Below are 10,480 nucleotides of genomic sequence, written 5' to 3' on the forward strand. Positions count from 1 at the left end.
TAAATTGAAAGCAAGCAGCCAGAAAGATTGGAAAAAAGGAGTTGGTGGCAAGATGTGTGACCTAGTTGGCTGCAGTTATAATGGAAGAAATACAGACAACTGAAATTTTTCAGTTGAAGAACAGAAAAAAGAAAGAAGTGAAGGTTAGGGATACTAAGTTTTGCCTTCAAAGGGTGGATGCTCTTCCAGAAGAGGGATTGCCGTGTTGAGCATGGACTGGTGATTTAGTGTGGTTTCATGTTTCACTTTATTCTATCTTAATAAAAAATCTTCAATTTGAATGCATGCATCTGAAGCTTTTCATTCTGTTTGTAAAGACAACTACACCACAATAGAAAATTGTAAGACAAAGTTTTGTTTTCTGAATTAAAAAGATCAACAACACTAACTTTGAGATTAGATTAAGATTTGCTGCTCTAAAAACTTACGTACTTACCTATTTTATATACATATCCTCAGGAAAAGGTTGACTATTACAGGTGAGATTTGATGCTCTAAGCAAATTTCTGTTCCTTTTGAGAAAAGACTACCAAAGTTACAAAGAAAAAATGTCTCATTTGCTACAGCATGAAAACACCAGTATGCATTGCTGAATTTTCAGTCATGCATATATGTAATTTAGTTTTCCTGCTTTGGAGAAATCCCGATACCGAGCACATGGAAGTTCACAAATTTATTCTGGAAAAGTGAACCCTTTTGTTTTAGATTAAAGCTTTGGCAAAGATTTTTAACAAAACTTGCATCTTTCTCTACTCTTCTGGCAAATAATATGGAACTATTTTCAGCTATTCAGATTTCTTGGAGTACACTTAAAGAGGTAAAGGTATTTAGACTACTTCAGGCATCTAGCTTACCTTTTAACATTTTGATGCTAGTACAGCTTGTCTTGTCAGTGATGGGAAATTACTTCAAGCTGTGAGGATTTTTTTGGTTAGACATCTGCTTTTCTAGTTTGTTTTTTTCTTTTGGACACAGTGTGTCTGAACATCTTTATATGAGGGAATTGATAGTGCTGCAAGGATTAAAAGAGGTAGACTGGCAAGTAGAAGTTTTATGGCAGAATTTCATGGTTCTCAGCCTTTGGCTACAGTGCAACTAAAAGCTATGAATCAATTATGCTGTATTCAGTTGTGTTGAAAATCTGTTTTCTTCTACAGTTATTGCATACTCTCTCTAGTAAGGCTTAACCTGTTACTCTGCATATAGAGCTATGACCACAGACATGCTCTGTAAATAGGAGACAGATGATCCCTGTAAATTGGAGACCTTACCATGACGAATGTGGTTGTCAATTATTTTAAAAATGCATGTTTATTGATATTCAAACTGATTCAGAAAAATACGTTTCTTGAGTAAGATCTGGCTTGTCACAACAGAAGGAAACTAGGTTTTCCTTTCTCTCCCTTACACTGAAATACTTTACTGCTGTGACTTGCTTATTTTCTGTTATATGCATGCGCTCTTAGATAGTTCCTGGGTGTTGGAATTGTTGATAAACTTTTAACAAATCATTCAGTGTTCCTTGTGTTTCTGTTTGTTCCTAGGTTGTAAATAAAAGGGAATTATGTTCTATACTCAGTACTTTCTCCCAAAAGTGGATTTCTTACAGCATGTTCACTCTAGACCTAGTGTCTGCTACAGTGTAGTATGAGGATATTAAAGAAATGAAATAACTGTTTCTGTGGGACACTATCTGACAATAATACTCATGTTCAGAAACTTTTTAATTTTTTTCAGCCTATATTTTTTTTTCTTCTGCTCCTTTTTATCAACTCTGTAATGTTTTTAAAATTCTCTAATGTATACCACCTTAAAATACACCATCAGATGAATGTTTTTTCTTTCAGTATTTCTTGACTAAAGCAAATAAGTAGCTATTTTCATCGTCCTTTGTAAATAATTCTCCAGTTTCTTAGTAATGTTTGGTGGTTGGGTTTTTTCCTCTGAATTCCATGTAATTTGTCAATATCTGGTATTGAGATGCCTAGGAGAGAATGGAATGCTGCAAATAAGTAATTACCTCTCCTCTTATTACTCAGAGGTTATGATTACTATTGGTGCCCATAGAAAATTTGTATCTAAATTGCTGTCCGCTTGTAGGTATTTTTCATTATTACTGCATCATAGATTCTTATCTGCTGTTTCAGATCTGTGTTTCTAGTATGCATATTGCCAGATGCTGTTTCCTGCATTTCCATGTCCTCATTATTTTCTTAATTCCACGCACATTTCTAAAATCCCCAAAGCTGGTATTTCTCTTGCTATGGCAGGTTATTGAAGTTATCTTGCTTCTTGAGTTTGTTGCCTGTGTGACTCCTGAAAAATAATTTTGCTTTAATATATATCCTTTTTTTTTTCCTGCAAACATTTAATAACTGCTGCTGCTGCTGCTGCCCTGGGGATTGAGTTTTGAGATTCTCAAACTTGTATTAGTTTTTCTGGGTTTGAAAAACCCACTTCCCATTAACTGACTTATTTTATTAAGTGGTTGTCAACACAGAAGCAGCAGTTGCTATGTGTGCATGAATTCGTTCATACATGTATGTATGTTTATGTGTTGTGTATATATGTGTGCATATGTCTACTCATGTATAATGTATTTACCTACAGTTCCATTTAAAACAATGCTATTTACCTGCAGGAAGAGGAAGAAGAAACATACGAGCAAACTCTGGAATTCCGCAGAGGAGGTGATGGCCAGCCGAGACGGTCCACAAGACCTACTCAACAATTTTATCAACCCCCAAGAGCTAGAAACTGATGAATAAGAAATAAAAGGTAAATATATAATATATATTTTATTTCTGGATTTAGATTTCAAGAAAAGTTGATCGGGATTGATCTATTCTTCAGTGTTCTTAGTTTTTGTGAAGTTCGTGAGAGAAGTTGGTACAACTTTGTTAGTAGTTGTTTGTGTAAGAACACTCAAATGGTGACTATTTTTAAGAAATAAATTATTGTAATCACCCTTTTGCAAGCAAATAGACAATGATTGCTAAACCTGCAAAGAACTACTGATATTGAATCAGTGTTTCATCATGTAAGTGAAAGTGTTATGACTGTATCTTTTAAGTGTAAAAAAAATAATTGTAGGAATATCGATATATTTATTATAGAAGTTGTTTCGCTGAATTGGGTGGCAGTAGGAAGAGATTTGATGGGGAAGAGGGAAGGAAATAAAAACACTTTGGGAAGTAGCTTTTTAACTTGGCTTTATGTACAGCTGAGCAAGCTTTTACTTGATCCTTTTTCACCTGAGGCCAACAGCAAGCTTATCTCATTCGTAGAATTATAGAATGGTTAAGGTTGGAAGGGTCCTTAAAAGTCATCAGGTTCTAACCCCCCTGCTCTGAGCAGGGACACCTCACACTAGATCAGGAACTGGACCAGCTGCATCTCTGAAAGAAATGGCTGGCTGTCCCTGTGGACTCAGTATTGTCTTTGTCCAGCGTCCCATATTCTACTTTTTATGAGCCATTTATGTGAATAAATATTCTTTCTGTTGTTTTGCTCAGCATGGAAAGGAAAATTTGCAACACTAAAATCAAATGTCTGTGAGCTCACCATAGAATAGGGAGGTGCAAGGCTTAAGAATATTTACTTTGAATCTTGAGGATGTACTTGCACCTATGCTTTATTAATTAGCAGAAATTAAAGTATTATATGCCATGCTCAGAAAGTACACCTGATATATACATTCAGTTAATTCTTTTACTTAACAAATCAGGTATGATGTAATGCCTTCATTTTACCTGCGGATCTTCCAAATCCTTGATTTTCAAACGTTTATTAAAAGTCTATCCTGAGTAAAGCAAGCTGTATGAGGTTACATGCTGTTTGGTGTACATGTGCAATGTGTCTTTGTCTTGAATCTGATTTTTATTTTCCCAACTACTTGCCAGTTTACTTTTACTGAGCTCTTTTTAGTTCCTTCCCTTGCTACAGTCCTCCACCTTCAGTTGGCTAAATAAGTGCTGCTGATTTCTGCAGCTTTTGATATTTCTGACATGCAATAACATATGATTTTCCTTTTTTGAACCTATGCTAAAATATTTGTTTCATTTGAGAGAGTACTGTCAATATAAAAACAAAATTTATTTGTGACTCTTGCCAAGGTGAGAATTAATCTATTTTTGCCCATATAATTTAATTTTCTATTTTAAGTAAGTGTATCAATCATTATCAATAAACATGTCATGAGATAATTTATGTAAAAATTATTCTAGCATATGCACTAAGCTGAGTTCTAAATCAGCTTGCTTGGCTCAGAGGAGTGTTGGTGTGATCAGCTGAATGAAATGCACTCAGTGTTGACAGCAGTCAAAACCAGAAGGCTTTTTTGTGTCTTTAGGTAATATTTTTAGTATTTATCTATAAATCTGGAAAACTGTGTTTGACTGGTCAGCTGGGAAATGGGGGAAAAGAGACATCCAGAGAGTGGTAGTAAATCCTGTCTCTCAGGAAGAGTGAATGAATTGTTGACAAGTAATGAACAACCTTTCTGAGGAACAAGTGATTTTTCATTACAGGTTTTCTTATAGCTTGCTTTGAAGATTCTAGGAAGATCTTGGTTTAAATGGACAGCAGTCTCAGTATCAAAACTTACCTGCCATAAAAAATAGTTAGAGCCCTTTCCTTGCCCCAGTACAGACACTGTTGTTTAATGTCAGACATCTCTACGTAAAGGAGGTAGATTCAGGTAGTCAGGTAAATAAACTTTAAAGCATTTTTCAGGAAGTAGCAATAGACTCTTCCCATCCAGGAAATAAAATATCAAGATACATTTTGTAAAATGTATCATGAAGCTGAATATAATTTTACAGTACTTTGCTTTAAAAAGTACATCTTCTACTGATATTTTTAATATATCCTTTTTATTTTTTTTTTCTTAACATAATTTAAAACTCTACCTCAATTGATGAAATTAGGTATTTCCTGTGTCCTCTTTGGGTCCAATCCTTGTTTACTTCAACATATGCTCAAGTTAGAGAGATAATGCCAGTTTGTCCTCCAAAACTGAACTTACTAACCCAGTGCTGTGTACAATTAGTGGCATCTTAAACCTGGTAAATTTTGGCTACTTTTTAAAGTCTAATTCTATTGAAATATTACACACTTTATCTTCTACAATGCAAATAGCAAATACTGTAGGAGTTATACATACCTTAAATAATCATCACTGTAAACAGCAATTCATTATGAGAAAATACAACTTAATGGCTTGATAGGAAGATTCATTCCCTCTCAGTCAAAACATTCAATGCCTTCTTCATTGACTGCCATAACTGGATTGTCTTGAACTTTAATTAAGTGGAAATTATCTCTTAAGTGGCTAAAATGTAGTCATTTAAAATATTTATGTATTTTATATTAAAATTATTTGCTAAATCTGGCTATTCTAATTAGCTGATTTATCCGATTTAGGCTTGTATTTGGAGAATTTTGAGTATGAAGATCAACTACATGTCAGCATAAAATATTGTAAGAGCTATTGGATGTTAATACTGAGAAGAAGGTGTTAAGGTTGAAACTGGTCATAGATTCTTCAAACACTAGGATCACTCAGAAAAAGGAAATTGAGAGGCAAGAGATGCCTTCTATGTAGAGCTTGGGTGGTGCTACTTAAGCAGAGTTAGCTCCTGTATTAGTTCCAGTGAAAACAAACCTTCTTTTTTTGTCTAGAATTTGTAATACGGATTTTTTCCTCTGCCACTTTGTTCTAGTAAATATTTGGAAAACTGAACATCTTATTCCTGTCTCTTCAAAAGTGTGGCATTTGTGGTCATCTCTGAAAAGTGTCAAAAAGTGAGAATTCTTCCTCAATTGAAGAACACTCTATTGCCAGTCTTTTTGAGGATAAAAATATTGTACTGCTGTATCCAGAAGCTTTTTCTTTGTGGTACAGACCAGCTTTCTCCTGCTAGATGTGCTTTCTGAAGCTTATGTCAAATCCATTGTAGCTGGCCTCATTTGCCCTGTTTGATAGGTAAAGTGTTGTGAGGAGGTGGTTATTGTGATACTGTGGTGCACACAACTGTCAAGTATGGCTAATGGCTCCCTGTAGTAAACCTCACGCTACTGTGTATCTTATACTTAGGTTGAATTTTGAAGTTAATTACTTTTGACCTGGTACTGGTTGAAGAGAGTGGGATTAGAAAACAGAAATGAAAATCTATTAAGCTTTTTAAAAAATAAAGTGGAGAATATAATCAGATATTCTCTCATTTTAAGTGTAGGCGGAAAATCAGACATAGCCCTTTTCTAAATTGCTTTCAGCTTACCCAGTCTTGCAGAGCACTGTAGCTTTAATGTCTTGACATATAAAAATTCAGGAATATTGAATGTCAGTTCCTGTAAATGGATTTCTGTACGATTTTTTGCTCCTTTTTATTCCTTAGAGCTTTTGAGAGCATGGCGCGTTGTTCTGTACTTCAAGTTTTTTATAACCTGTTAGATGAAGACATGATTTATAAGGGGAAGTTTTAAGGGATCCAGTGAGACAAAATTTTACCACAACTTTCCACTGAAGGGTACTTTACTTCTTCACCAGGTAATTCATTTGGTAATTGATCACCTTTACTCCCTGAGGGACTAACTCTGTGTTACGTAAAGTAACTGGTGTTTTTGTTTGTTTTTTTTTTCCTGAAAAGAGATAGAGAGCCCTTGTTGATGATTATATTATAAATCAGTATATTCTGTAGAGTTTTCAATATTGTAGCATGTAACGTTTAAAATGTCAAGGTTCCTGGATTTCAAAGGCAACTTAATTCTAGAAGTGAAGTTTGCTGGCCACAGTTGTAATGGGTATGATGAGTACATACCAAAAATGAAACATTAGATCCATACATTAGACACATCGCCTCAGACCAAAAACCTCTTAAACTTATCTGTATAACGTTAAATCACTTGACAGGAAGGACTTAGCATTGGTATAACAATGCAGAAATGAAGCTATACTGCTTCCTGGATTAGTTTTCAGCATAGTCATCAAGTTTGCAAATTTGGAATTAGCAATGGCAAATATCAGCTCTTAATACTGATAAGCCTCCTCACACCTGAGCTTGTGATTCAGTTTTTTAAATCTTGAGTATTTTAAAAGTGGAATTTGAATCCATAGGGTTGTTTAGCTTGCAAAAGGCTCTGGAGAGACCTTTCTGCAACCTTTCAATACTTACAGGGGGCTTATAACAAAGATGGGAATGAAGTTTTTAGTAGGGCCTATAGCAATAGGACAAGAGGTAATGGTTTTAAACAAAAAGAGGAGAGTTTCAGGCTAGATATAAGGAACAAAATTTTTATGATGAGTGTGGCAAAACACTGGAAAATCCCAGAGAGGTTGTACATGCTCCATCTGTGAAAACATTCAGGGTCAGGTTGGATATATGGCTCTGAGCAGCCAGATCTAGTTGGAGATGTTCCTGTCCATGGCATCAGGGTTGAACTGATGACCTTTAGAGATTCCTTCCAACCAAACCATTCTATGATTCTATCCTTCTGAAGAGCTTCTTGCCACTGTGTTCTTCACTTTGGGTATTAAGAACAACTGCTGAAAACTTACAGGAAATCTTGGCTTGGTATTTGTTATGAAGACAGAGTGATACAGTAGTCATGTTAGGATGAATCAACAGTGCTGTGGGGTTGTCAGTACTCAGTATGGTTGCAGCTGACCTAGACATGGTATTTATTAATGTCCAGCTGCTATCTGGAAAACACTAACTTACCAGCGTAGCTTATCAGAGCACTGCAGAGAGAGTCCTTGAACTCCCTTTACGTTGTTCAGGATATAAATCAAACACAAGCTTTAACAGGTCTGTAAAATAAGATATTCCTCCTAGAAAATTAAGATGTAAGAATTAGAATCTAACAGTAATAGAAATATATCTTAACCTTACACTTCTTATATAAAATGTCATGATAGTTTTAAAAATAAGGGGAAGCAAGTAATCAAAAATGAGTATTTTGAAAGATCATAGCTTTTGGAGGAGCTTGAAAGAACCTAAGAGAGTGAACCTGTGACAACGTGGTGGTTATCTGTTTCTTGAGTCTTCCTTTGTTCCATGACAGAATCAATCTACACCTCATCAGACTTCAGAGTCTGTATTGAAATCCTTACCAATGGAGAAACTACACTTTTGGAAGATGTCATTGCCAGAAAGTGTTCTTTCTTTGTATTATACCAATCATACTTACGGCATTTCAATGCAGCTTTCTGATTTATTCTTTTAAAGACTTTTATCTCTGGACGTACTGAAAAGCAGATATTCACTTTTTGGAGGAAGAAAGTGAAATAACCATAAAGCACATATTGCACAAAGAGCAGAGAGTTCTTATGCTTATATATTGAATTTTTTTTCCATTTAGAAACTTTCTTGGGGTGGATGGAAATCCACTGGAAGCACCAACTTGCTGAAGACTTCTAGAAGAAATTATGGCTTCTTCCAAGCAGCAAGATGGAGCAAAGAAAGCTCATTTGAGCAGAAGGAATTTGGACCTGACACAAGAGACTTTTTTAAAGTTCTTAGTTATATGAAGCTGAATACTTTTTACATATGAAAGAGGCACACTGTCATTGCTGCCATCAATAAAATGACGGTGCACTATTCTTTTCTTTGCCTTGTATTCTTTTTACTGGGCCTCCATTGTTAGTTAACATAATACTGATGTATCATAATTTTTGTTCATTTATAATTGATTTTGTTTCTGGTAAAGTAAAAGTAAAACATATTTTCTCAAAAGCGGACAGGATTTGGCCTTTGATTTAGATTTTAAGCTAGCATTAGTGAAACATGTTAAAATTTTCAGCTAATCATTGTACAGTCATATTTTGAATAGGTTTTGACTGTGTTTTCTGTGTTTTCTTCCAAAGTTGCTGAAGGCCAAATTATAAATTTGCCTATTATGTTTTTCATTATCTGTGACTATAAGGTTGATGGGGAAAAAAATAACAATCAGTTTCAGTAATCATTTTCTAAGTAATTTTACGTAAATATTTTCTTTTTAGGAATATTTATATTACAGAAATAGAAGTTTCTAGAAGGTACAGGAAAGTAGTTTAAACAAAAAGTACCAAGAGATACATATGAGTATTTTAAATGTAATTATGTGTATACATGCACAAGGCTGCAACTTGTTAAATAGTAGGTTCTAACTTTCTTGTAGCTTTAAACTGCTTTTATTACTGCATATTATTAGACTTTTTCAATTACCATTAATACTTGAAAGAATCCTACATCAAGCTACTCTTCATTCTCATCTTTGAATCTTACGTGATTATGACAAATAGTTGAAATTTCAGTTTCCTTAGCTGAGAAGAACTCAAGATCTATGTACCTTGCAAAACCCTTCTAAGCTTTATTCTGATTATTTAAGATTGAAATAGCACATATGTTTTGAAGTAGTTTCATAAAGACAGGATTTTACCAGACCTTATGTATTGATGGTATAAGTTGTACAATTAATTCTACTGAATTTCTCCCTGGGTGCTCATACAGAACTTTGGATAGAACTTGGCTTATTTGGGTGAAAAGAAGTTTTATATTGATGATGTGATGGAATGTATTTGCAGTACATTATGTTGAGTACTGTCTGAATGCAGTCAGATCTTGCCAAGCACATAAGTATTTGCAGAATTGTAAGGAACCAAATGTTTTGCTGCCTTAATGAATCCTAAGCAGCTTCTTGAGAATTATAATGCAACTCACTAATAATTCTAAAGAAATTTGGAAGCTTAAAACTTGAGCTGTACAGTGTTGAAGTTCTTCACTATTAGCTGACATGCAACAAATTTATGAAGTTTGTTAGATTTAAGTTAGAAACTTCTTCCAATCGTTTTGGTCAGTTCTGCTAAATTATGCCAGCAAATAAATAAAGTGTAGAACTAATACATTGGATGTTGGATGTTGCTTTACTTCCAGAATTATTGCTAAGACCACTGATAGCAGCTTTTCAGCCTCATAAAACAATGCAGCCATAGCATGATTTCAGAAATCAGTTTTGATTTTTCTTTACAAATAAACTGTGTATGAAACGAGAGCCCTACAATCACTGTACCAGACCAATTTCTGAAATTAAAATAACTTTTGTGTTATTTTGAGCTTTCATTCTTGCTGTGAACTGAATCATAAAATTCAGAAAACTGCACTCTGGTTTAGTGAACTGTAGAAAATAAAGCTTACTTAGGAAAATGTGATGGCTGTAGTAAGAGAATGCAGCGTTCCTCTGTAGTGGTTGTGGCATTCTGAAATTACCACATGTACAACTGCCTGTAGGCAAATGCAATATATTTGAGAATGTGTTTGTTAAGCGGAAAAAGCAATGTGCAGAGGAACTGGAAAGCCAGAGTAAGAAAACAGCTGGAGAGTCTTCTTGAAAAGACGTATTGTCTTTGTATATATTATGATTCTTCTCTAATTTGACTGAAACCACTTATTTGGAAAGTTCTGCCTGATAAGATCTAAGGAATTGGTGATTTAAGTAGTCA

At 34.6% G+C, this 10,480-nt stretch overlaps 1 protein-coding gene across 1 annotated transcript in view; it reads left to right on the top strand.

The window, feature by feature from the left end:
• Positions 1-2,778, top strand: part of TDRD3 (tudor domain containing 3) — a 65,509-nt gene extending 62,731 nt beyond the window's left edge. The window contains exon 12 of the mRNA XM_010000862.1: positions 2,648-2,778. Within this exon, the coding sequence (XP_009999164.1) occupies positions 2,648-2,761 (114 nt within the window). The 3' untranslated portion in view covers positions 2,762-2,778. The remainder of the gene's footprint in view (positions 1-2,647) is intronic.
• Positions 2,779-10,480: the final 7,702 nt, after the last annotated feature.

The sequence above is a fragment of the Chaetura pelagica genome, unplaced genomic scaffold, assembly GCF_000747805.2.
Source record: "Chaetura pelagica isolate M959 unplaced genomic scaffold, ChaPel_1.0 scaffold115, whole genome shotgun sequence".
Lineage (NCBI taxonomy): Eukaryota > Metazoa > Chordata > Aves > Apodiformes > Apodidae > Chaetura > Chaetura pelagica.